Consider the following 25,684-nt stretch of genomic DNA (forward strand, 5'->3'; position numbering starts at 1 on the left):
AAAAAAAAAGTCAAGAGGAAATTTTTAATCAGAGTCACAGATCAAACTTCCCAATACAAGTATATGGGTCTGTGATTACCAGTGTGATAGATAGGAGAAGCTTTGCGTTTATTTAATTAATGTTTATACATGAAAATTACTGACCAAACTGATGAAAATCTGATCCAAAACTGATGAAATCTGGACTTTTTTGTATATATGAAACAAAACAACTGAACGAGGCTTAAGATTACTCTACAATGTGCTATCAAAATACATAAAATTGCTCTGGTCTAAATCACACATTTAAAAATAAAAAAAAAATAAAAAAAAAAATGTATGTGCATTAAACGGTGTCGGGCACTGCACAGTATATATCGAGATAAGAGGTTGGCAACTTTATTTTGTCAGATTTCAAAAATAAAAAATTGCTGTGTTTTATATGTAGCGTTTCTACTCCAGAAAAAAAAGCCATGTGTGAACATAGTGTAAGGGTATGTTCCCAAGATGAGTTTTTGACGCTGCAAAATTTCTGTACCCCCTATGTAAAGTTTGTTACTTGTGTTTTTCCATTTAGTTTGTGTGTGCATTTAATAAGCATTTTTGTCTCTTGTTGATATGTCAGGCTTTAAATGAAGATCACTGTTCCACTGCAGCAGTTCTAGGCACTAGCTTCTGGGCCGGCGATAGAACCTCCGCAATCCTGACATCCTCCACTTTGGCTTCGGGATGGGCTCCCAGATTTCGCCATGGCTTGAGTAAGTTCACGTGGAATACTTGGTGAGGCTTTCTTCGTTCTCCCTGGTGGACATTATAAATTAACCTCGCCTAGTTTTTCCAGCCCCTCGTATGGGCCTTGCCACTGGGCTAGGAAAAAGCACCAGCATGCAGTCCCCAGGCTGGAACTGCCTCAGCCTTGCTGATCGGTTGTACACCCTTGCCTATGCCTGGATAAGATGCGCCTTCACAATAGGAATCACTTTTGCCATTCTTTCCTGCAGCTGGGCGACATGCTTTATGACGCTCCGATGGGGAGTGACCTCGGCTTCCCAGGTTTCCTTGGCGATGTGTAGGAGCTCAAACGGAGAGAAGCCAGTGGACGCTTGAGGAACTTCTCTGATGGAGAAGAGCAGAAACTGAAGCAGATTGTCCCAGTCTCTACCATCCTTCTCAACGACCTACTTCAGCATGGCCTTTAAGGTCTTAATGAAACAATCTACTAGGCCATCTGTCTGCAGATAGTAGACAGAAGATCGCAACTGGGCAATCTGGAGGACCTTACACAGCTCCTTCATCACCTTGCTCATGAAGGGGGGTTCCCTGGTCCATCAAGATCTCCTTTGGCAGGCCTGTCGTGGCAAAAATATGGCCAATTCCCGGGCTATACTTTTGGCAGAAGAGTTCCTGACCGATACCACTTCTGTGTACTGGGTCGCATAGTCCATGACAACTAGGATGTATTGATGCCCCCGTGCAGATTTACCTAAGGGACATACTAGGTCCATGGCAATTCTCTCAATTGGGATCTCTATCACAGGTAACGGGACTAGGGGACTACAGAAGTGAGAGGAGGGAGTGGTTATCTGGCAGGTGGGGCAGGACCTACAATAACTTAGGATCTCCTGGTAACATCCGGGCCAATAGAACCTCTGCATTATACTCTTGAGTTTTCTTTACACCGAGATGTCCCCCCAAAACATGCAAATGGTCCATGTCAAACTCTCCGCCCGTAGGGTCCTGGAACAAACAGCTGCTCCACTATCTCACCTCCCCTCAGTTTGGTTACCCGATACAATAACGCCCCATTAACTGCAAAGTGTGGGAATCTGGTGTCTGTCCCCGGCTCTTGAGCAACCCTGTTACAAACGGTAACATTGTTTAACACCCCCTTTAAGGTTAAGTCCCTAACTTGAGCAGTCCCAAAGTTCTCTCCGAACACTTCCAGCTCAGTGAGGTTGGGCCTCTCTGTCAGTCTCGTCCTCCTCACCGACCAGAACACAAGGGGGAAACGTATGCATCTTCGTTTTCCATTGAGTTTCTTCCCGAGGGATCTGGCTTTTGTCAGACACTCAGTATGACCCTTTTGCCACGAATCCCAAAACAAGGAAGAGTCTTGCCACAATATGACTGGATGTATCAAGTCCTTGACTACCCTGACCTCACTGGACTGCGCACCAGTCTGTTCCCACGGTAACCCTGGCCACAGGGTAGTCCTTTGCATTTCTGTGTATACATCGAACACCCACGTATTTGGTAGGGATTAACTGGTGGAGAAGTGTAGCACTGATCAGTGTCACCAAATTTCCAGAGTCCAAGTACCATGCCCCCATTAATTGATACAGCACACACAACAGGCCGGATAGCCGTAATAGGAACAACAATGCCCTATGTTGCAGTCTATTGGTTCAGGGGACATTGACATCGGGCAGCTACATGTCCAGGATTGAGATATCGCCAACAGACCACGTCCTTAACAGCATTTGCGGGACCAACGGTGGGATTGGGATGCCCCCAGTTTTTGGCTCTAGACCCCATACAAAGGTGAGCCCGTCCCACTTTGGGCATTCCAGTATGGCAGTACAGGAAAGTGATGTCCGGTTTCCAGAGGGGATTTTGCGACAACCTGGTACCTTCTCTACTAGGCCAACCAGTTCGTCTGCGTTCTGAGTGTCGCCATGAGCAGCCCAAGTCTGTACCGGTCTGGGAAGGCAGTGGATGAATCTGTCAATCACCACACGCTCAACCATCTGGGCAAGAGTGGAAGAGTCTGGCTGCAACAACTTCTGGACTAAATGTAGCAAGTCAAACACATGCGAGCGAAGGGGTTTGTCGCCGACATATGCCCAGTGGTGGACTCGTTTGGATCTAACCGCCATAGTCTCTCCCAGGCGTGCCAATATTTCGATCTTTAATTTGGAATATTCCTTGGCAGTGCCACGTCACGATACGGTGTTTGGGGGTCAAATATGGCGCCAGCACACCTCTGCCCACTGCTCTGGCAGAAGTCTCTCCTGATCAGCCACCCTCTCAAAAATCACCGGAAAGGCTTCCACATCATCCCCCGGGGTCATCTTCTGCATGGCCCATCTTACCGCCTTCCGGACGAGTCATCAACCGGACCTGGATTTGGGAGAGGGGCGGTTCCTCTGCTGCAGACATCTCCTCCTGCCAGGAGTTCCATCTGCCCTTGGATCTGCTGCATCAGGAGTTTAGTTGTTTCCTGCTGCTGCAGCTCCCGGAGCTGCTGCTGTTGACTTTGGACCAGGTGCTTGATCAGCTCCTCCATCCTGCCAGACGTCTCTCGCTGGCTGACAGCCTTCACCTAGGACATACAGTGTTGTCTGTAGCAGCTACACGTTCCTGGAACGTTGCCCGCATTTGAAACACCAACTGTGGAAATGCGACTCACTCGGGTCTCACAGAGGTAGACACAGGAACGCTTCTTGGGTTAATCTCTTACTGGTTTATTTGGACACGGCATAAACCAATGCAGGGTTTAACAAAATAAACACCGCCTTTCTGGCATAACGAGAAACAAAACATAACGAATAGCGCAGTCCATAGGCCAGCGGGGTGCCGCCCGCTCAGGGTACAACAACAAAAGTTCACCTAAACGCTTCTCTGGAGCTCTCTTGCCTCCACACTCAGACTGGAGACTTCCTGGTCTCAAAACACAGAGGAGAAAAAAAACAGCAACTCAGTAGCTGGACATTTAACTTCCCCAAACACACCCTTGAGGTGGAGATATGGTGAGTGGCCATCCCACCCATCTCTTACAGCCTCTCACAAAAAACCCAACCCTGTCATGGCAGATTAACCCCTCAGCACATAATATGCTGGAGAGAAACTTCTGGGTTTCACATAACGGAAGATAGCAACTTTTGTGACACATATCCTTCCTTACATACAACGCCAGTGTCACAGTAGGCACGAGACTTCTACAAATCTCATCCACTTTGCTGTAACTGTAAGACGCTGCATTTTTGTTGCAGTAAAAATATGCAGCGTAAAAGAATGCATTAAAAAGCTCATCGGCACAGACTTATGTCATAACAAACGGTTATGGGACTTGGATGCTGCGATACTGAACCAGCTGTCCACTTTTGTTTTTACAAATTATGTGGTTGTCGATACCTGAAAATTTATTTTTTGTTAAACACCTAAAATATTTAAGACCCTTTCAATTTGTATAAAGTTATATTTCAAATATTAATTTGTCACCAGAGCAGAACAATACAATTTAGGCCCCAAATGTAGTTTCTTACCAAGGAAGAAAACCCAGTACCATGCACAGTCTCCCTCTATGCACGGGCTTTGCACTTATTACCAACCCAGCCACACTCACTCAGTACATTCCTTGGCATCCTTCTATAAAAACGTATTTGTGCAATGTGCACCTTGCCAGTATGGTTATTCTACAGATAAAGGTTACCACTGTGGTATAACTGTTGCTGAAAGCCACCCACCCTTGGCTAAACTTTGGAATGGAGGGGCACAGAAGAGAAACTGTTCCAGAATCAGTGGAGCATCACTAAACTTAAATAAGAGGAGAGACCTTTTTTACTGGATTTTTTTTTTTTTTTTTAAAGTTGGGCTGGGGAGCAGCAATTAAGATGAACATACTATGGTTGTCACACTAGGTTTCACATTTTATCTTAAAGAAGTTGTCCACTACTTTTATATTAGATCCGCCTCACATTCAATTGAATAGGAGGCGGATGTGCAGTACACCACGGCGGCCACTACCACTTGATGGCGGAGCCCCGCAGGTGAGCACTTCCAGCCGATGACCGCCGCCAGCACCGATAAGAGCCGATCGGCAGGGATGCCGCTTGCAGGACCCCAGCCAATCATACATTGATGCCCTATCCTATAGATAGGGCATCAATGTAAAAGTAGTGGACAACCCATTTAAATTTACAAGGTTAAAGAGAAAAAGGGAATAGAAAATAGAATAAAAGCAGGTATGCATGTATATAATTGCTCAGCTCTACCATGGTTTGATGCTTGATAAACATCTTTACTGTAATTATACTTCTGGACACAGGATTGCATTTGCAGAAGAAAAAACAATGGACTGGCTATAGCAAGAAATATATATTTTAAATAAGTCCATATAGAGAACCTAGTTCAAATAGTTAAATCTAGACATGAAATGTATCATCTTGTGCACAAAAAAAATTCCTTATCACCTGCCAACACAAAACTGAACAAGACTAGGTCAGCAGAACCAGCCCTGTATGGTTGTTGAGATTAAAAGTTACGGCCTTGAGAATAGGTTTTTTAAAAAAAAAAAAAAAAAAAAAAAAAAAAAAAGGGAGAGGGTGGGTTTGAGGTCATATCTTAAAGGGACTGTCAGCACAGAATGACTATTCAAATCCAGGGCAGGTGTTCGGTGCTTCACAGCAGGGCCAATCATTTAACTACACCTTCCCACCTGCTTGGGTTCAGTCTAGCTCTGCCTTCCCTGGCTCTATGAAGCCAGAGCTGTCAAAGAAAAGGGTGGTGGAGATTGAGGGAAACCAAGCAGTGGGTGACAGGACTTAGCTTGAACAATCAGCCTGTGCTGACAGTCCCTTTAAACCATCTTAGCATGGTTTCATTCATGTGGTTAAGAGTCTATATGAGCACACTACTAGGGAGCTACAAAAGGAAGGCCTGATCAATAATGACTAATGGATAGAGCTACACAGCACATGGCTACAGATCCATCCACAGTGATCAGCAGAGCTGTACTTTACATACAAAGCTGCAGAGTGCAATATTTGAGCTACATGTCAATAGAAAAGGAACCACTATAGATCTCATTTTTTATTTGAAGGTGGTAAAGTGCAATAAAAGTGAACGAGAAAATTTGCAGGACACTGTTCATTACCACATATTCCTATATGATTTTTAATATTAGACTGTAGGTCTATCCCAACCTTGTCGCTGGTGGGATAGCTTTTATACTATTTTTGATCAAAAACTGTTACTAAGGACCTTATTTTATTTAAATGCACTTGATTTTTATTTATTTACAGCAGGGTTTTTGTTCATTTTGCGTCTTGTAGGTTTTTCATATTCCTATATGTTGTATTGTTTTTTCTATTTTAAAGGTGGCTTTTGCCAACTATAGAAAGCAAGAAAAAATAAATAAAAATAAATAAATCAGCAACATACAGACACTTACCAGACCCTTGTCCGATTACATATATGGTCTCCCCCCTTCCCTCATCCATTCGATCTCGTAGCTGATGTAGTAGACTGTCATACTGCTCTGCGCTGGGGCTCACCAACACATGCTGAAAACAGACAGTTACAATGAGTGAGAGGCACGCAGCAAGACTCGGGACATGAACACCAATACATCTCAGAGAAATCTGCTTATTCTCTGCTAAAAATTGATCAGTCATTATCAAAATTCTCAATTCTGAGGTACAAATGTGTATTCAGTGAGGACAGACTGTTACCTTACTGAGATAGGAGATGGCAGTTTCTACAGATATCCTTCATAGACCGGGGAATAACAGTCAGTGAGTAGAAAATACAGTGCACAGTGACTGCAGACTTGCGAATTCTAACATTGCACGCATGGGGGATTCTTGGGTGTCAGCGCCGGGAACGACAGTCATGTGACCGAGTGTATGCGATATGCATACTCACAGCCAAAATCCAACTAGATGGGAGCGGCATCGCTCATAGCAAGTGTATTGATTTAGGCCGGAAACAAGTCTAGTCGGATTATGGACAGGAAGTATGTATATCGCATGCTCTGTCACATGACCACCGTTCCTGGTGCAGACACCAGAGAATCCTCACAGTGTGCATGATGTGAGGATTCACAAGTCAGCAGTCAGAGTGACTGCAGACTGGTACTTTTAGACAGAACAGCCCCTTTAAGAGCTTTTGCAGGTGGGTTCCTGAGAATATCCGCATTGAAAAGATGAAGTATGCAAATACAGTTTGGGTATGTTCACATGAAGTTTTTTCAGGGGTGAAAAACCATGAGTTTTCTAGTGGTGACTGCTTCCGGAAACGCTCTAGGTATATGTGCACATGACTTTTTCCACCCTAGGTGGATTCCGCCCCACAACATTGGGCTCATGTTCCATCTTATATTTTACTTTTAACCACTTTTTTGGCTGGGCAAATTCTGTAGCTGCACTGCAATCTAGAAAGCTGGGTGCCCATAGAATTGTGGAGGTTTTTGTTTCCAGAAACAGTTTCACACAGTTTTTCAAGAGTTTTTGTAGAGCGACATGCACTTTTTTTTTTATCCTACCAGGTTTTTTTTTGAAAACCTGAAGAATTTAAACAGATATTCAAAAGCCTGACCATACGAATAGAAGTTTTTTCATAGAAATTAAATCGGAAGATTCTTTTGAGTGTTTTGTGAGGCCCTCTTCCCAACATATTGAAGAGTGGATCTGTTTATAAAACCACCAGGATATTCTGTGAACACACCATCAGGCCACCTTCCCAAGGAACATGAATCCTGCAGACCTTTACTGCTGCGGGTATCACTGAAAAAAAAAGGTGCAGGGAAGCACATTTCCCTCTTTGCATATAACATGGGGTGAAACTTACACCGACATGATGTGAATCTGAAACCAGCAGCTCCTGTCAATTCAGGGTGTGGATTTTGCAGCATGTGCATGAGATTCAGACACAGGCGTACACGCATCATTTTTAAAGAAAATACTTCAAGGAAACAGGACTATTTTTCCTGAAGAGTCTTTGTCTTTTTTGTTGTTTTCAGAAGGTGCCTGTACATGGATCAGATACCAACAAAGACTGGCAGTCACTTCCAATACAGAAAACTAGTGTGTACAGGAGCTTACTAAGAGTAGCCATCGCCATACATAACTAACAAATAAAGTAGCGCTCTTTAACGCCAAGTATGCAAAACATGAAATTTGAATAGCATTACTGCTCTAGAGAACAGAAATAATTGAGAAATCTTAGTGCATAAATTGGCCAATTCATGTGTACCCGGCAGCCAGGAACCTACCTAATGTGAATCCTCATTCATTGAAAGATTTCTTAATTTTTCTGTTTTCTAGAGCAATAATGCTATCCAAATTTCATGTTTTTCATGTTTGCATACTTAGGGTTAAAGAGAGCTACTTGATTTGTTAGTTGTACAAGGATCAGGTCAGTTCTTTTAGCAGTTTCACGGCTTTCAAAATCTGAAGTGGTTAAAAGAAGTTACAGAAGACAGAACATGTGCACAGCAAATATATCATCCGTTGGTTTACATTTAGAGGCTGCAGCTTATAAATATTTTAAAACAAAGCTGCAAAGCGCAACTCCATGCATTTGTAGTGGCCGCTGCACAACTGCTCCTACCAAAAGAAAAGGAGCTGCACTGCAGTACCTGGCAGCAGCTGCTACACATAAAAAAGCTGCACTGTGTAGCTCCATTCACATGGAAACATTTGTCATCCACCAGAGCAAACAGCAGCTGATTAATGGGGGTGCCAGGTGTTGGACCTCCATCGAGAACGATCATAGGTTATTAATATCCTGTGCCTAGACAATTCTTAAAGAGTTTTTCTTTTTTACTGCTGGAGTGGTGCTACTAATGCAAGTTCCCTGCCGCCGCCGTCTTCTTCTGTTATCGGCGACGCTCTGGTTGTCCTCTGCAGTCTGACCTGCCAGACAGCTCCAGTGTTTGCTGGGCGATGCAGAATTCACAACTCAAACTCAATGCAAGTCTATGAGAGCCAGAATGAGTCACTTATAGACTTACATTGAGAGCTTGTGACCATTACCTCTGACTTCTGGGCACTCAGAGGTTGCGGCAACAGGATGGTGGTGCAGGGAACAGCTAAAGATGGCAGCTGGTAATAGCAAGTATAGTGCTAAGGTCCATGACCCTATGTTATTGGCTCCATGCCAGCGCTTAAATAAAATAAAAAAAAAAAACGCTGGTCTGGTGCTATAAATGTCTATAGTACAAATTAAAAAAAAAAAATTGGAGGGCCATGTAACAAACAGTCATCTATCATTTAAATAAACTGTGCCATGTTTAATAGCACGACAATGGGTTCCCTTCATATAACCATACAGATAAAATGTACACATTGTAAAGCAAAACTATATAATTGAAATATGTATTTTCAATTACTTTTAATCATGCACTTGTATGATTCTACCAAGGATAGACAGGACACTTGTGATTTACATGATCATCCTATTCTGACACATTCAGTCATGAACTTAGCCTTTGGCAAACAGCAGGACCAACACTTTCTTCTATGTACTTAAATGCTCCATGCTAAAACGACCCCCTGCAGATAATGGAGTAAACATCCGCAGTATTTGTCCAGGCACCTGCCAGGAGTAACACCTGCTTCTGCCTTACTCCTTGTTCCCACGGGTTTCCATTCACTGTAGTGAAAACAGAATATTGCCCACGTCACTATTCTAATTTCAAGCCAAGGAAATCGTAACAGCACTTAGGTTTGTCACATTTTTGCAACTGAATCGCTTTTTTTTTTCTTTTTTTTTTAAAAAGCGTTAGAATAAGGCTCTGTAGGCTCATGTTGTAAGAGACTTCTGGCTCACACATGGACCCAAGTGTGACCTGGCAAGTCATGACTAAGCCTACGGGTCACACCATCAGTATTTTACATCAGTATTTGTAAGCCAAAACCAGGATTGGAGCAATCAGAGGAAAAGTATAACAGAAACATGTCACCACTTCTGTATTTATCGCCCACTCCTGGTTTTGGTTTACAGATCGCGTTGAGCGAACATGCTCGACACTGCTCGGTACTCGCCCGAGCATCACGCTACTCGGGATGTTCGACGAGCACCGAGCATTTCCGGGTTACTCGGGCAGGAGCTCGGGTCTCCGCCCTGCATGTTTGGCGCTCTTTACAGAGCCAAAGAACATGCAGGGATTGCCAGACAGTCACTGTAATGCTGCAGCCATGTTGGTTGTGGGCATTACAGTGATTGGCTGGCCGCCCAGCGTCACCTCGAGTATTTAAAACCGGGAGCCGCCATCTTGGACACAGTCGCTCCGGATCAGACAGTGTAGGGACAGCACTGCTGATTTAGGGAGAGATATAAACTGCAAAATAGTTAGTGTAGGGTCTGTAAAGGCTGCCAGATCAAACAAATAGTCCTTCTCAGGACTAATATCCATCCCAGATATCAGGCAGGCTGTATAGGAGACGCAGTGGTTATACCAGCAAAAGCTGCATTACAGTCCTGTGTGCTTCTCCTGTTGCTGAAATTGCTGGACTTAGCTCCAGGTCTCAGGGGACAGGAAAAACTTTTTTTTTTCCATCTAAATCCTTTTTTTTCTTCCTCCTTCACACTGTACAAATACCCATCTTATTGACCTTTTGGTGTCACTATTTTGCCCGATGTGCCATCCCCGCACTACACAAGCACGTGTCCCAAAGCATCTGCCGTGCCCTCAACAACGCAGTTACTGGGAGAGTCCACCTGACAACGGACACGTGGACAAGTGTTTGTGGCCAGGGACGGTACATCTCCCTGACGGCACACTGGGTAAACATAGTGGAAGCCGGGACCCAGTCGGACCTTGGGACGGAACACGTCCTTCCCACACCGAGGATTGCGGGCCCTATGTCAGTCATAGTTGCCCCCACAGTGTACAGCTCCTGCGCATCATCCTCCTCCTCCATCTCAGATATCACCACATCAGTTACAAGCTGGAAGCATTGCAGTACTGCCTCAGCCAAGCGGCAACAGGCTGTGCTGAGACTCATAAGCTTAGGTGATAAACCTCACACTGCTTGTGAGTTGTGGACAGCTGTGAAAGAGCAGGCAGATCTGTGGCCGAGACCGCTGAACCTACATCCCGGCATGGTCTTGTGTGACAATGGCCGTAACCTGGTGGCGGCTCTGAGGCGAGGTGAGATAACACACGTACCATGCCTGGCTCATGTGCTTAACCTCGTGGTTCAGCGGTTTCTTAAATCGTACCCAGAGTTGCCAGATCTGCTCGTGAAAATACGCCGCCTGTCAGCTCATTTTCGCAAGTCGGCTACAGCCTCCGCCGTCCTTGCTGTGTTGCAGCAGCGTTTGCAGCTTCCGGCACACCGACTGGTGTGTGATGTCCCCACATGTTGGAACTCTACCCTCCACATGTTTTATAGTTAGTAAAGCCGAATAAAGACTTGCGTCCATCAAGTTCGACCTGTTCGTTCTGTAATTGCTAAAGTTGATCCAGAGGAGGGCAAAAACCCCAAATGATTTAGCCAATCTTCACCTGAGGAAAAATTCCCTCCCGACTCTGAAACCAGCAGTCAGAATAAATCCCTGTATCAACCTACTATTTTATTCTATTTTTAATTATATGCAGAAATCTGCCTGGTATCTAGAAAAGCATCCAGTCCCCGCTTGAACTGGTTTAGTGAATCCGACATTACCGTCTCCTCACTCAGTGAATTCCATATTCTCACTGCTCTTACCGTAAAGAACCCCTTCCTATGCTGGTGCTGAAACCTTTTCTCTTCCAGTCTTAGTGAGTGCCCTCTTGTTACCGTAATATCCCTCCTTTTGAACAAATCCCAGGCAAGGTCTCTATACTGTCCCCTAACATATTTGTACACATTTATTATGTCCCCCCTCAACCTTTTCTTTTCCAGGCTGAATAGTCCTAGTTTTGCCAACCTCTCTGGGTATTGCAGTCCCTCCATTCCCCTTATTAATTTTGTTGCCCTCCTTTGTACCTTTTCAAGCTCATTTATATCCTTTCTATATATTGGGGCCCATAACTGAGCACAGTATTCCAAGTGTGGTCTGACCAGTGCTTTGTACAGTGGAAGAACAATGTTCTCATCCTTTGCAGCTATACCTCTTCTGATACATCCCATTACCCTGTTTGCCCTTACAGCAGCGGCCTGACTTTGGGCACTCCAATTTAGTTTGCTATCAATCAAGATGCCCAAGTCCTTCTCCATCTCTGAATTCCCCAATGATTTCCCATTCAGTGAGTACTGGTGACTTCCATTTTTCCTTCCCATGTGTATGACCTTACATTTCTCCTCGTTAAACCTCATTTGCCATTTAATGCTCCACCTACCCAGCTTATCCAAATCCCTCTGTAGGTCTGCACTGTCCTCTTTTGTATTAATTGTTTTACATAACTTTGTGTCATCTGCAAATATTGATATTTTACTATTTATCCCGTTGACTATGTCGTTAATAAAGATATTAAATAACATTGGGCCTAGTACAGACCCCTGTGGTACCCCACTAGTGACGCTTACCCAATCTGAGTATATTCCATTTATAACCACCCTCTGCCTTCTATCCTTTAGCCAGTTAGCTACCCACTTGCAGACATTTTCCCCCAGCCCCTTCATTCTCATTTTGTATACCAACCTATTATGTGGCACGCTATCGAACGCTTTTGAGAAGTCGAGATACACGACATCCACTGGTTCCCCCTGATCTACTCGAGAGCTAACCTCCTCGTAGAAGTCAATCAGGTTTGTTTGGCAGGAGCGATTCCTCATGAATCCATGTTGGTTCGGGGTTAATAGATTATTAGCATCAAGATGCTCCATGATTGCCTCATTAATAAAGCCTTCAAAAATTTTGCCCACAACGGACGTCAGACTCACCGGCCGATAGTTTCCGGTGTTACTTTTTGCTCCCTTTTTGAATATTGGCACTACATTCGCCTGTCGCCAATCAAGTGGTACAGACCCAGTCTCAACAGAGTCCTTAAATATAAGATATAACGGTCTGTCTATCACATTACTTAGTTCCCTTAGTACCCGTGGGTGTATGCCATCAGGTCCTGGTGATTTGTTTATTTTAATGTTACTGAGGCGTTTCTGTACCCCAGCTTGGGTTAGATTTGTCATACTTAGTGGAGGATTAAGTTTGTCACTTCTCATTTCGCCTGTTCGTTCTTTTTCCTTTGTGAAAGTTGACGAAAAAAATGTATTTAATAGATTAGCTTTATCCTCATCTTTCTCTATGATTTTGCCTTCATCACTTTTTATCGGTCCAATATTATTCGATTTAATCCTTTTACTATTTATATACGTAAAGAACAGTTTGGGATTTGATCTACTTTCCCTAGCAATACGTCTCTCTGTTTCCTCCTTTGCTATTTTTATTTGTTTTTTGCAGGTTCTCGTTTTTTCCTTGTAACACATTAGTGCCTCCTTGCTGTTTTCCTGTTTTAATCTCTTGAATGCCTCTTTTTTGCTATTTAACGCCCCTTTTACGTTCTTATTCAACCATATTGGTTTCCTCTTATTTCTGGCCCTTTTATTCCCATACGGTATATACCTCTCGCACTGAGTATTCAGAATTCTTTTGAAGGTTTCCCATTTACTAATCGTATTCCTTTGATTAAGAACTTTGTCCCAGTCTATAAGTTGAAGGTTTTCTTTCAGCTGATCAAACTTTGCCCTCCTAAAGTTTAATGTTTTAGTTGTTCCCTTATTGATAACCCTACTGAAGGGCATTTTGAAATTGATAATATTATGATCGCTATTACCTAGGTGCCCCCCTATCTGTACCTCAGTTATTCTATCAGGCCTATTAGTCAATATTAAGTCCAACACTGCCTTCCCTCTCGTTGGTTCCTGCACTAGTTGGGAGAGATAATTATCCTTGATATTTGTCAAGAACCTTTTTCCTTTCTGCGATCTACAGGTTTCTGTTTCCCAGTCAATATCCGGGTAGTTGAAGTCCCCCATTATAATCACCTCATTATGTTTTGCTACTTTGTCTATTTGTCCTAATAGCAGTTTCTCATTCTCCTCTGTTATATTGGGTGGCTTATAGCAGACCCCCAGTAATATTTTATTATTATTTTTTGCCCCCTCTATCTCTACCCACATGGACTCGACCCCCTCTTCTCCCTCTCCTATATCTTCCCTTAGTCTGGGCTTTAGACGTGACTTTACATATAAGCAGACTCCTCCGCCCTTCCCCTGTTTCCGGTCCCTTCTAATTAAACTATAATCTGTTACATTTACCGCCCAGTCGTAGCTATCGTCTAGCCAAGTCTCTGTTATACCTACGATGTCATACCTCTCCTCCGATATAAGCGCCCGCAGCTCATCCGCCTTATTGGTCAGGCTTCTTGCGTTGGTCAGCATGCAAGATAAAACTTTGGGGTTATTTAGCATCCTATTCTTCTCTAACGATCTAACTGTACTATCCCCACCCCCCTCTCCACCCTCATTATATTCACTTCTCCCCTTCCCCCTTGCTTGCCTCACATCCCACCTATTTCCTTGGTTCCCCCCGTCTCTAGTTTAAAAACTCCTCCAAAGGATTTGTGAGCAGAAGAGAGCAGTTGTGGAGTACCAGCTGCAACAAGGCCGTCGATATTCAGGTCAGACTCCACACAAGACCACAGGAGTGGACCTGGATGTCTGACATATGTACCATCTTGACAAACTTTGAGGAGTCCACCAAGATGGTGAGTGGCGATGACGCCATCATTAGTGTCAGCATCCCACTTGTCTGTCTTTTGCAACGCTCTCTGCAGAGAATTAAAGAGGAGGCATTGCAGCCAGAGTATGATGAGATGGATCAAGAAGCCGTAGTGGGCGATTACACACAGCCCAGCCTCATCTCATCCCAACGAGCATTGGGGGAGAGCAATGAGGGAGAGGAGGAGGAGGAGGAAGAACAGGAGCTGCTATCATGCGCTGTAGACGGTAGTACCTGTACAAGTGTCATACCGTCGGTTCAGCGTGGGTGGCCTGAGGACATGGGGGAGGAGGAGGAGGAGAGCATGGTCAGTCATCTTGGTGAGGACACGGAAATCTTGCCCGTTACCAGTCTGGCACGCATGGCTGACATTATGTTACGCTGCCTTAACCATGACCCTCGCGTTGTCAAGATGTTGGGTGACAGTCATACTGGTTGGTGACACTTTTAGACCCCTGCTACAAGGAGAACTTTCACTCTCTTATTCCTGAGGTGGAGAGGTCTACAAAAATGGGGCAGTACCAGAAGGCCCTTGCTGCAGAACTGTTAAAAAAGTTACCATCTGAACACGCTAGCAGCAGAGGTCACAGTTCGTTGCCCAACCAAGGCGTACAGGCGAGAGAGATGCAACTCCAATCCAGCAGAGGCAGGGGAACACTGTCCACGTTCTGGGACAGATTTCTGACACCCACCCAGCTTACAGGCCCTGAGGCACGGGGTACTCTCACAAGGAGTGGAAAGTTTCCAAAGATGGTGAGGGAGTACCTTGCCGACCGTACCAGCGTCCTCCGTGATTCCTCTGTGCCTTTTAATTATTGGGTATCCAAGCTGGACACTGGGAATGAACTCGCTCTGTACGCCTTGGAGGTCCTGGCCTGCCCTGCCGCTAGCGTGTTATCGGAGCGTGTTTTTAGTGCCGCTGGGGGAATTATAACGGATAAGAGCACTCGCCTGTCAACTGACAATGCTGACAAGCTGACCCTTATCAAAATGAACAAGGGCTGGATTGGGCCAGACTTCTCATCACCACCAAATGACAGCAGAGTAACGAAGTCAAATCCACTGTTATTTCGGGAGGTGTATTCACATGCACCGCTTCACACCCACACATGGGTATATGCTTCCTCATTTCGGCTGTTTTATGTTCTTCTCCTTATCCTCAGCCTCCACCACCACTATACCACCAGGGTGACCGTGGTCCATGTTGCCATTATTGAAAGTTCCTCCATCCTTATTTTTGTCAGCTTTTGCTTGGAAGGCATAAGCAAATCCTATGGGAGACCCACTCTCCAATAATGGGAATAATGTTTGTAATATGCTGTACTGCATGGCTCTTGTAAGGGGCATTGCAGTTCCTCAATTTTTGGAAAGCCTTCCATTCACTGCTTAGGCCAACAGTGCACAGGAGACCCAGTTGCTATAAATGGAAAAAAAGGTTTAGTTAAGGCCCTCTGACCTCCATGTCATTTCCAAGGGGCATTGGAGTGCCTCTAAATTTTTGGTAGGCATTGCACTCACTGTATGCCCTATAACTGTGTAGCCGAACCGCTCCTTTTGGTACAGAAACATATCCTACAAGACATATCTGGTTGACTGGCCTGATATTGATGTGAATGGTCCCTATTCCTCCTGCTCTTTCTCCTTTGCCACTACCTCATCCATCATTTATCACCTGAAACTTTGTTTTAATGGGAGTCATAGAACTGGGATAGTAGCAGGAAAACATCCAGCAATCCTCGGAGGAGGTAGGATATGCGCCAAAACGCTGACCACCTCAGGCCTAGCCGCTACTACATACATGTGCTTGCATTCAAACAAAACAAAGCAGATGCTAACTTCTATCATCCTCATCAAGCTCCTCACCTTGGCACTCTCAACTCCCCTGATGGAGAAGCCAGGGCCCACCGGAGGAGTCTGGTTGTCTGGTGGGCTCGGCCAATGCTGCCCTAAAGCAGGCCAGGCTAAGAAAAGTGTGGGAAAGGTTACCGGGACAAATAGGGGTGGCTGGGGACCGAGTATGGACACCTGGAGGCTGGGGAGCAAGCGGGGACATCCGGCCACCGGGCGGCTGGGGACTGAGTACGCAGCCATGGCGTGGTGGCCAGATTCCGCCTCCACATGCCTAAAAGGCCCAATTTAAAGTGCAAGCAAGCAAGCCGTATGGTATTGCAGCCTGGGGGTGGGTGGGTGGCAGGCTGCATACTTGCGCTTGCATTGCAAGGAATGGGAGAGGTACAATTGAACACTGCCCTGGGACAAGGACTTGAATGGGGATAGTTGCAAGTCTGCAACGACAGGTGCAGGGTGGGAGGCATCTTCGCATGTACCATGAACAGGGGTTTGGCATGCACACACTACAGCGGAATAGGCTCTCCTTCCCACTAAATGCACTGGGGAGGGCACAGGTAATATTTTGGTATACGCGCTTAATCTTATGTATAAGGCACACCAGGGCAAATAGGGGCAGCTGGGGACTGAGTATGGATACCTCGCTGCCGAAGCAGCCATGAGGTAGTGGCCAGCTTCGGCCTCCTCCAAACTAAAAGGCCCCATTTCAAGTGCAAGCTAGCAGTTTGGCATTGCAGTCTGGGGGTGGGTGGGTGGTAGGCTGCACACTTACACTTGCATTAAAAGAAAACAAAGCAGATGCTAACTTCTGTCATCATCATCATGCTCCTCACCTTGGCACTCTCAACTCCCCTGATGGAGAAGTCAGGGCCCACCGGAGGAGTCTGGTTCTCTGGTGGGCTCGTCCAATGCTGCCCTAAAGCAGGCCGGGCTAAGAAAAGTGTGTGGGGGGGGGGGATGTTCCAAGGAGAAATAGGGGCGGCTGGGGACCGTTTATGGACACCCGGCTGCCCCCAGGCGGCTGGGAACCATGTGTGGACACCCGACCATGGGGTGGCTGGGGACCGAGTATGGACACCCGGCCGCCAACGCAGCCATAACGTGGTGGCCAGATTCCGCCTCCACATGCCTAAAAGGCCCAATTTCAAGTGCAAGAAAGCAAGCAGTATAGTATTGCAGCCTGGGGGTGGGTGGGTGGCAGGCTGCATACTTGCGCTTGTATTGCAAGGAATGGGGGAGGTACAATTGAACACTGCCCTGGGACTAGAACTTGCATGGGGATAGTTGCAAGTCTGCATCTTCTGATGCGGCAAGGATCACTTATGATGGGCACACTTTTAGACAGTGACCTGGGAGTCAGAGATGCTTCCAGGGGTCTTCCCCATGCTGTTCCCATGTCTTTTCAGCACTTTATGCATGTGTCACACAGCACATGGCCAGATAAGGTTGTAAAATGTTAAAATGACATTTCCCGGTGAATGCATTTGTCACGGTTGAAAGCAATACAAAAGTGCAAAAACGCATAAAAAATGCTACTTGTGAGCATAGCCCAAGGTGTGGAGGAGTATTTTTGTTTTTGGTTATTTATTTTATCTTATACACAAGTCTTTACCCTGGAAAAGAAATTCCTTAACATATTTCACAGGAAAAAAAGTTTGTTTCGTTTTTGAACGTTTTATTGCGAGCCCGTAAAAGTGGCTTAATACCTCTGACCACGTTGTTGACAGCAGTGACCTGGGGGTCAGAAATGCTTCCTGGGGCGATCCCCATGCTGTCCCCATGTCATTTGAGCACTGTCACTATCGTTTTGGGCACTTGTTAGACTTTTAAAAGACTGCCGGGGGTGCCACCGCAAAAATGCTCGGGTCTCCCATAGACTAACATTGGGCTCGTTGCTCGGGTCGAGCACCCGAGTATCACGGCGAGCTCGGCCCGAGCATTTTAGTGCTCGATGAACACTATTTACAGATAATGATGTGAAATACTGACCACATACTGATAGTGTGATCGTAGCCAAAAAGAGAGAAACGGAGAGCCACTGGAAACTGGGGAAGATGACGATCGGTGAGTATACCAAAACACTTAGACTACATAAACAATTTGTTTACCCATAATTTTGGAAAGGGGACAACAATTTTGTCTGGCCCATTATGGGGGTTGTGTGACATTATGTCCAACTTGCCTTTTTTTCTTTTTTTTTCCGTTCCAATACACACAAAAGGGAATAAACGTGTATAACAAAACATGTGTAATTGCAATCATTTTCTAGAACAATTTCAAGGGTGCCAACTCTTTTGGCCACTACTAAGAAAAATGTGGATTTCTCTGAAATAAAGCATCAGATCACAGATAGCAAGGTGTCATTTTAGCTTGCTATGTATAGATTGCATAAGAGGGTTGATCCTACAGACAGATCCCACAAAAGCGAAACCTTAGCCTTTAAAGTGAGACCCTAATCAGCGCAAGGAGATTCACAGACCATGCATTTGTGGCACCCCAGAGGGTCTGGTTGCCACAGTGGTAGTAATACCATGTCTGCGAGCAAAACAGGGGTTTCCTGGCCAGGAACACATTACATGCAACACCTCCTGCTCCAGACCAGAAAGGGGAGGATCCTGCACTTTATAACTGGGTCTGGAGGCGGGGTTAGTCAGTCTAGAGTCTAGTCAGTGTCAGGAGTCAGATAGGACACAAAAGGAGCAAGGAGCTGAGGACTGGAGCTGGCAGAGCTCGTCCTAGCCGGAGCACATACAGCGAACCGGACACCGGAGTCCGAGGCTGTGGGAACCTTCAGGCCCAGCAGCAGATACCGCAGGGCAGGGGATTGCAGGTCTCCTGGCCCAACAGAAGCCCCAGCCACACGAAAGGACCAGTACCGCCACAGAGGAGCGAGGAATACATGGGATCCGAGTCGCCAGTCATACGGGTGGGCACAGCACGTCACACTCAGGGACGTGGGCTACAACACGACTATAAGCGGGATAGCCAAAGAGTTTAGTCAGAACGGCAGGCCTACAACTCCACCTGGCCAGGGGAATTCTACGATTGCTCCCAGACTGACTAGGCCCTCATCCCTAGCAAGTACTCCCGTTGGGGCCTATATAATGGTCACCAGTAAAGACCCCAGGACTGCACTGCAAAGACTCCGTGTTATTATTACTGATCCAGGCACTATCACCACCATCATCATCCATACACGCTGCCCTGAAGCGCCACTCTTCCTGTGGGGAGTCACATCACCTTGCTGCACACACCATCAGCTTCAGTGGACTGCTCCGCAGCGGCGGTTCCCAATAACCGCATTCCAGAGGTGGCGTAGTCGGACCATTTAAAACAGATACATATAGACTACCCTGGTTTGACCACCCTGGGTCACGGACCGGGTCACCGCCACAGTGACTACAACCCCCAGCATACAACAAAGGCCCGGCTCCGGGTTCCCCCATTGCCCAGGGGGCGCGTCACATTGTTCCTCTGGAAATTTTAATATGCAAAACATCCTCTTCAGAGAAGAAGAGGACTTGAACTTTAGAACCACCTATTGGGGTAGTAATCGTAAAAGTCAACATCAGCTCCGCAGCCTGTCCAGAAATTGCAGTCTCTAGACTTAACATGAGGACATTAAGGCTGCATTCACACATTGAGTATTTGCTGCTTTTTTTTACGCGCGCGTATTTTCCTGCAGTTTTTACCTGCGTTTTTTTATGCAGGTAAAAAAAAAAGCACCTTCATTCACACACTGCGTTTTTTTACTCATGTGTTTTTTCTGCAGTGTACACTCATACTGTATTATGGCCACCGGTCACTGATTTTAAAAAAATAGATCCAGTACTCACCTCTCCTGGTTCCAGACGATGCTCCGGTCTCCTCAGCGTGCAGTGTGAAGTGCCGGACATCTCATAACAGCGAGTGCCCTGTAATGACGTCATACGTCGAGTAAAATGATGGGAATGGAAACGTCTTCTGACGCTACCTCCTCCATCATCATTGCTCGCACTGGGCCCCCTCCGGCTGTCAGTGTGAGCAATGATGATGGAGAAGGAAGCATCAGAAGACGTTTCCAATCCCATCATTTTGTGCAGGCGAGCGGCCGGGCAGTGCGGGTGCCAACGGGAAGAAGCAGGGCCCGCTGCGGTGAGGCTCATGGGTCCCATAACAGTGGAGTGGCCTGCCGCCATTGGCGGTACACCACTGCATATATGCACACATATGCATACACACATATGCATACACATATACACACACACACACACACACACACACACACACACATTACACATGGACTTGCCCTCTCTGCAGATGATTCCACATGATGCATCCTCCCATCTCCCAGGGCCCGACTGCAGAGTGTTCTTGCAAATTGCAGGGCTGAGGGGAGGCAGGGAGAGAAAGCCCAGGGGAGGCAGGGAGAAGGGGCCATGCTGGGAGCAGCCGCTCTGCTGGAGCTACAGGCCGGAGCCTCATCTCCTGCACCTACAGACACTGAGGCATCATCCCGCCGCTTCCAGCATCTGCCGGTGAACCGATCAGCTGACCGGCTGGTACATCAGATGATCGATCGGTATACCGATCAACTGACTAGACCGGATCAGCTGATTTACAAGCCAGTCAGCTGATCGGTTCACCGGCAGATGCTGGAAGAGGCGGGACCGGACGCCTCTCCCATCCATCGGATAGGTGAGGGTCCATAGTTTCTCCTGCACCTCCGTAAAAAAGCGCTGGAATTAAGCAGTGTGTGAACACCGCTGCGGAATTCCATCGCTTATAATGGGCACAATATGTGAGAAAGCGCAGGCCGCGGTGCGTAAAGAATTGACATGTCAATTCTTTACGCAGCTGCGCTTTCGCGCTGCGTAAAATCACACAGTGTCTGAACGCCAAAGTGAATTTCCCATTCACTTTGCTGGCAGACACAAGGCACATTGCGTATTTTGAAAAAGCGAGCGCAAAAAAAAAAACGCAAAAATACGCAATGTGTGAACGCAGCCTTAGGCTATGTTCACACATTGTGCTTTTGCTGCATTTTTTAAATGCAAATTTTAAGCTGCGTTTTACAGTACCAGCAAAAGCTATGAGATTTCACAAATCTCATGCACACACTTTTTCCCAACTGATTTGGAAAACTGCTGCATTTTTGCAAACTGCAGCATATCACTTTCAGCATTTTTTCACCTATAGAAAGCAACGGGTAAAGTGCAAAACCGCAGCAAAAAAAAAAACACAGCAATCAGGTTTTGCTGCGTTTTCGGTGTCAAAACCTTAAGGAAGTTGAATAATCTTTTTTTCGGGGAACACTAGACGATCAGCATGCACAAGGGACATTAAAAACAAAGCAAAACATGCTTTTTTTGAAGCTGCTTTTTTACTGATAAGAGAGCAGGTTTCGCTTGCAGAAAAATCGCAGCAAAAATGCAACGCGTGAACTTAGCCTTAGAGGAGGCATAAGCTGCAAGAATCACAAAAAAATTGGCTGCAGACATTTTTCTTTCCATGGAACTGTGGATCTGGTAAGGGAGGAGTGGGTTTTGGAAACTTCTAGCCTAAAAAAAAAAAAATAAATAAATAAAATAAAAAAATACCCCAAGATATACAACAAGGTTGCTGTAAATATTTATGGGGCAACAAAAAGATTAGTCAAGCACCCCTACTGTGTATGCCCAGGGAGGCAGCAGTGATGCAAGCCTACGTCACAGATTCTGCATGCGTCACGGCTGGTGGCGTCCTATGTCACGACCGTGCCCCTGAGCAGGCGCAGTGCGCCGATGAAGCCGAGTGTACACCCACCTTACTGCACATTGCCATGGAGGCAGAGATTAGCAAAGAGCCAGTGGCAATACCACTCTTGCAAATCATGCTAATCAAACCCATAAGGGCGTGATAACATGTCTAGTGGGACAATTAGTCCAGGGCAACAAAATGCACCCACTACTAGTCACCCACTAATTAGCATATCGTCACCACAGTTACAAAATGGATTTTGAGAAAGTAGAAATCAAAGACCGTAATAGGAGCATGTTTGTAAGGGTATAATTGTAACTAATACATGGTAGTGGTTGGAAGGGCTTTGGGAAGCTGTCAGTTTCCTTTTAACAGTGATAATCCTATGACAGCTTTCCCCAACTGTAGAATAAGGCCCTCATATCAGCAGTTAAGGGGTTAAAACAAGAACTTTTCAGCAATATGAAGGTCTCAAAAAAAAAAAAAAGACAAAAAAACTAAACCACACACAGCAGACGGTACCACATTCTAAGAAGGTTTACATACAGAAGCCAAACAAACAGTCATTGCAATTTATCAGCCTGGGAAGGGCCACAGAGCCATTGCGGAGGCTGCGGTACTCCTGCAAAACTATATAAACTATAGTGAGAGCCATTATTTTCAAATGGAGAAGGCTCAGAACAGCAGTGATGCTTCAGAGGAGTCACCGGCCTACCAAAACTTCAAAGAACACAACTCATCCAGGAGAGCACACCAACATCTAAGGAAGTGCAGGCCCCGCTGATCTGTTCAGGTCAATGTACACGCCATCCAAGGACGACTTGCAAGGCTTAAACAAATACTGACCAAAATAATAATAATAATAATAATAATAATAAAAAATAAGAAACCAAGAACTTCTCACATTTGTCAAAACCACTAGCTGATACCCATGGGATAATATTCTGTGGACTGATGAATCAAATGTAAAACTTTTTGAAAACACACTGGTTCCATTACAGCTTGTTTTGGGCGTGATGAGCTGTAGTTTTTATTGGCATCATCTTGGCGATCATGAGACGTTTTGATCAGTTTTTATTTGATCAAGTGAAATGATCATGAAGCAGCAATTCTGGCAACACAATGTTCACCGAGAGCTAAGTGACATGCTGGTTACATAGTTGGGGGTCGCTAGGCATTACAGACAACATTGTAAATTGTTTAGTTTTTTTTCCTTCTGACGGAAAAAAAAGGGGGCCATTTAAATTTACTATGAAAATGTGAAAAAAAATTGTGCAATTATTTTTTTTTTACATTACACAGGAAAAGGAGATCACACATTATCCCTCTCCTGTCCTGCAGCCTGTCCGCTCCCTCACTGGCTGAAGTCAGAGGGTGGGAGGGGCAATTTAATAGGCTGTATCACAACCTTAGAAGTGATTCATGGCTCATTTTAAGGTCTCGTTCAGATGAACGTATTAAAACATCAATGTGCAGTCTTGTATTTCAAATGAGTAGCATATGGACAGCACGAGGACCACTGTACATTAAAGTGCTAGTTCACAAATGTTAAATAAAATAAACAAAAGTTATTGCAGCTTGCATTACCTTGATCAGTATTCTGGATCAGACTTACCCATTATAAGGTGAGCAAAAGCAGATCACATACGGGTTACCATACATATACATCATGCATTTTTCATGGATCATTACAATTGCACCACAGCCCCACTATCAGTATTTGGTCAGTATTCAGTCAGTATTTTTTTCTCAGGAGTGGGAGCCAAAACCAGGTGAGGAATAGTCAGAGAAAAGGTATAATAGAAACAAGTCACCAATTCTGCATTTATCACCCACTCCTGGTTTTGGCTCCCACTCCTGAGAAAAAATATTAACCGAATACAGATAGTGGGGCCGTGGCCTTATCAGAAACTGAATTTGACAATTTATTCATTTGTTCATGTAAAAAATGTGTGCCATACTGAGACGCAAGGTACACAGTTGTAAAAGTTTGGGCCCTGGTCAAAATTACTGTTATTGTGAACAGTTAAGCAAGTTGAAGATGAAATGACCTCTAAAAAGGCCTAAAGTTAAACATGACATTTCCTTTGTACGTTAGGAAAAAAAAATATAATATATATTTTCCTACATCTTAAAAATTACAAAGAGGAAGATGGCCCGATGCAAAAGTTTGGGCACACTTGAAGATGTGAGCTCAGATAACTTTGACCAAGGTTTCAGACCTTGGCCTGTTAGGGTTATGGATTGTTCATTATCATCATTGGGAAAAATCATGCAAATTTCCCAGCTTTATAAAAACCCAGCCGCCTCTAATCTTGTGCCAAAAACAGCATCCATGGGTTCTTCTAAGCAGCGGCTTAGCACTCTGAAAGTGAAAACTGTGAAGGCCCACAAAGCAGGAGAAAGCTATAAGATAGCAAAGTGTTTTCAAGTTGCCCTTTCCCGAGTTCAGAATGTAATTAAGAAATGGCAGTTACCAGGAACAGTGGAGATCAAGCAAAATTTCAGTTAAGCTGCTCGCAGAATTGGTAGAGGCGAAAATCAGAACCTGTGCTTGACTGCAAAAGGCCTTTAACGCTTTAGAAGACTCTGGAGTTGTGGTACATACCGTAGTTCTTCTGTTCTGATTACTTCCATGAAGGCCATATTTTTGCAGGAGTCTCTGAAAACCTCTCCTACGTGCTCACCATAAAATCCAGTGTCAGAAGTATGCAAAAGAACATCTAAACAAGCCTGATGCATTTTGGAACCAAGACCTGTGGACCAATGAGGTTAAAATATAACTCTGACCACAATGAACAAAAAGGTATGTGTGGAGAAAAAAGGGCCCAGAATTTCAGGAAAAGAACATCTTGCCAACCAATAACCCCTTTAAAGCCCAAGACGTACTAATATGCATATGCGCCCTGGGCTTTAAGAGCCTGATACGTCTTAGTACGTCTTTGCGATCGCACACAGGCTGTGCAGGCGTGATCGCCGCCGGGTGTCAGCTGATAGTATCGGGTGTCAGCTGTAACAATGCGCAAGCAGCGGTCCATCACCGCTCCCGGCACATTAACCCCCGCAATGCTTCGATTGAAGTCGATCGCAGCACTGCGGTGGCAACGGGAGGTGATCGGGATACTCACCTCCTCTTCCGGCCTCCAGTGCTGTCTGCCGCGGCTTCCCAGATATTGCCATGAAGACCTGATATCGTCATGACAACATCCGGGTCACCAGACAGCAAGAAGATATTTTGGTCATGCGCAGTGCATGACCAAAGTATCTTCTCCTTATGCAGCGCTGACAGCCTGTATAGCACAGGGATAGTGCTGCATTCCTGTGCTATACAGGCGATCAGAATAAAAAAAAGTGAAAGTCCCATAGTGGGACAAAGTATAAATATAAAAAAAAAAGGAAGTGTCAGTAAGTGAAAAGAAAAACAAAATTGTAAAAATATTATATATATATATATATATATATATATATATATATATATATATATATATATATATATATATATATATATATATATATATATATATATATATATATAAAATAATCCACCAAAAATAAAAATATAATGAACCCACCAATAAATATGAAAAAACAAAAAAAAGTACACATATTTGGTATAGCCGCATCCGGAACGACCTGACCTATAAAGTTGTCCCACTAGTTAAACCCTTCAGTGAATACGGTGGAAAAAAATAAATAAAAAACGAAGCAA

At 45.0% G+C, this 25,684-nt stretch overlaps 1 protein-coding gene across 2 annotated transcripts in view; it reads right to left on the minus strand.

Annotated features, from left to right (window-relative positions):
* Positions 1–25,684, minus strand: part of GTPBP1 (GTP binding protein 1) — a 61,814-nt gene that overhangs the window by 16,176 nt on the left and 19,954 nt on the right. Inside the window, exons 1-2 of one of the 2 annotated variants that reach the window (XM_073644231.1) lie at positions 22,184–22,189; positions 6,152–6,265 (exon numbers count right to left, since the gene is read on the minus strand). In XM_073644231.1, the coding sequence (XP_073500332.1) occupies positions 6,152–6,200 (49 nt within the window). In that variant the 5' untranslated portion in view covers positions 6,201–6,265; positions 22,184–22,189. Of the gene's footprint in view, positions 1–6,151; positions 6,266–22,183; positions 22,190–25,684 lie in introns of those variants that run through there. The other variant, XM_073644230.1, reaches the window with a different exon arrangement.

The sequence above is a fragment of the Phyllobates terribilis genome, unplaced genomic scaffold (genome assembly GCF_046119375.1).
Source record: "Phyllobates terribilis strain yellow unplaced genomic scaffold, ASM4611937v1 Scaffold_8__6_contigs__length_399053987, whole genome shotgun sequence".
NCBI classification, from domain to species: Eukaryota; Metazoa; Chordata; class Amphibia; order Anura; family Dendrobatidae; genus Phyllobates; species Phyllobates terribilis.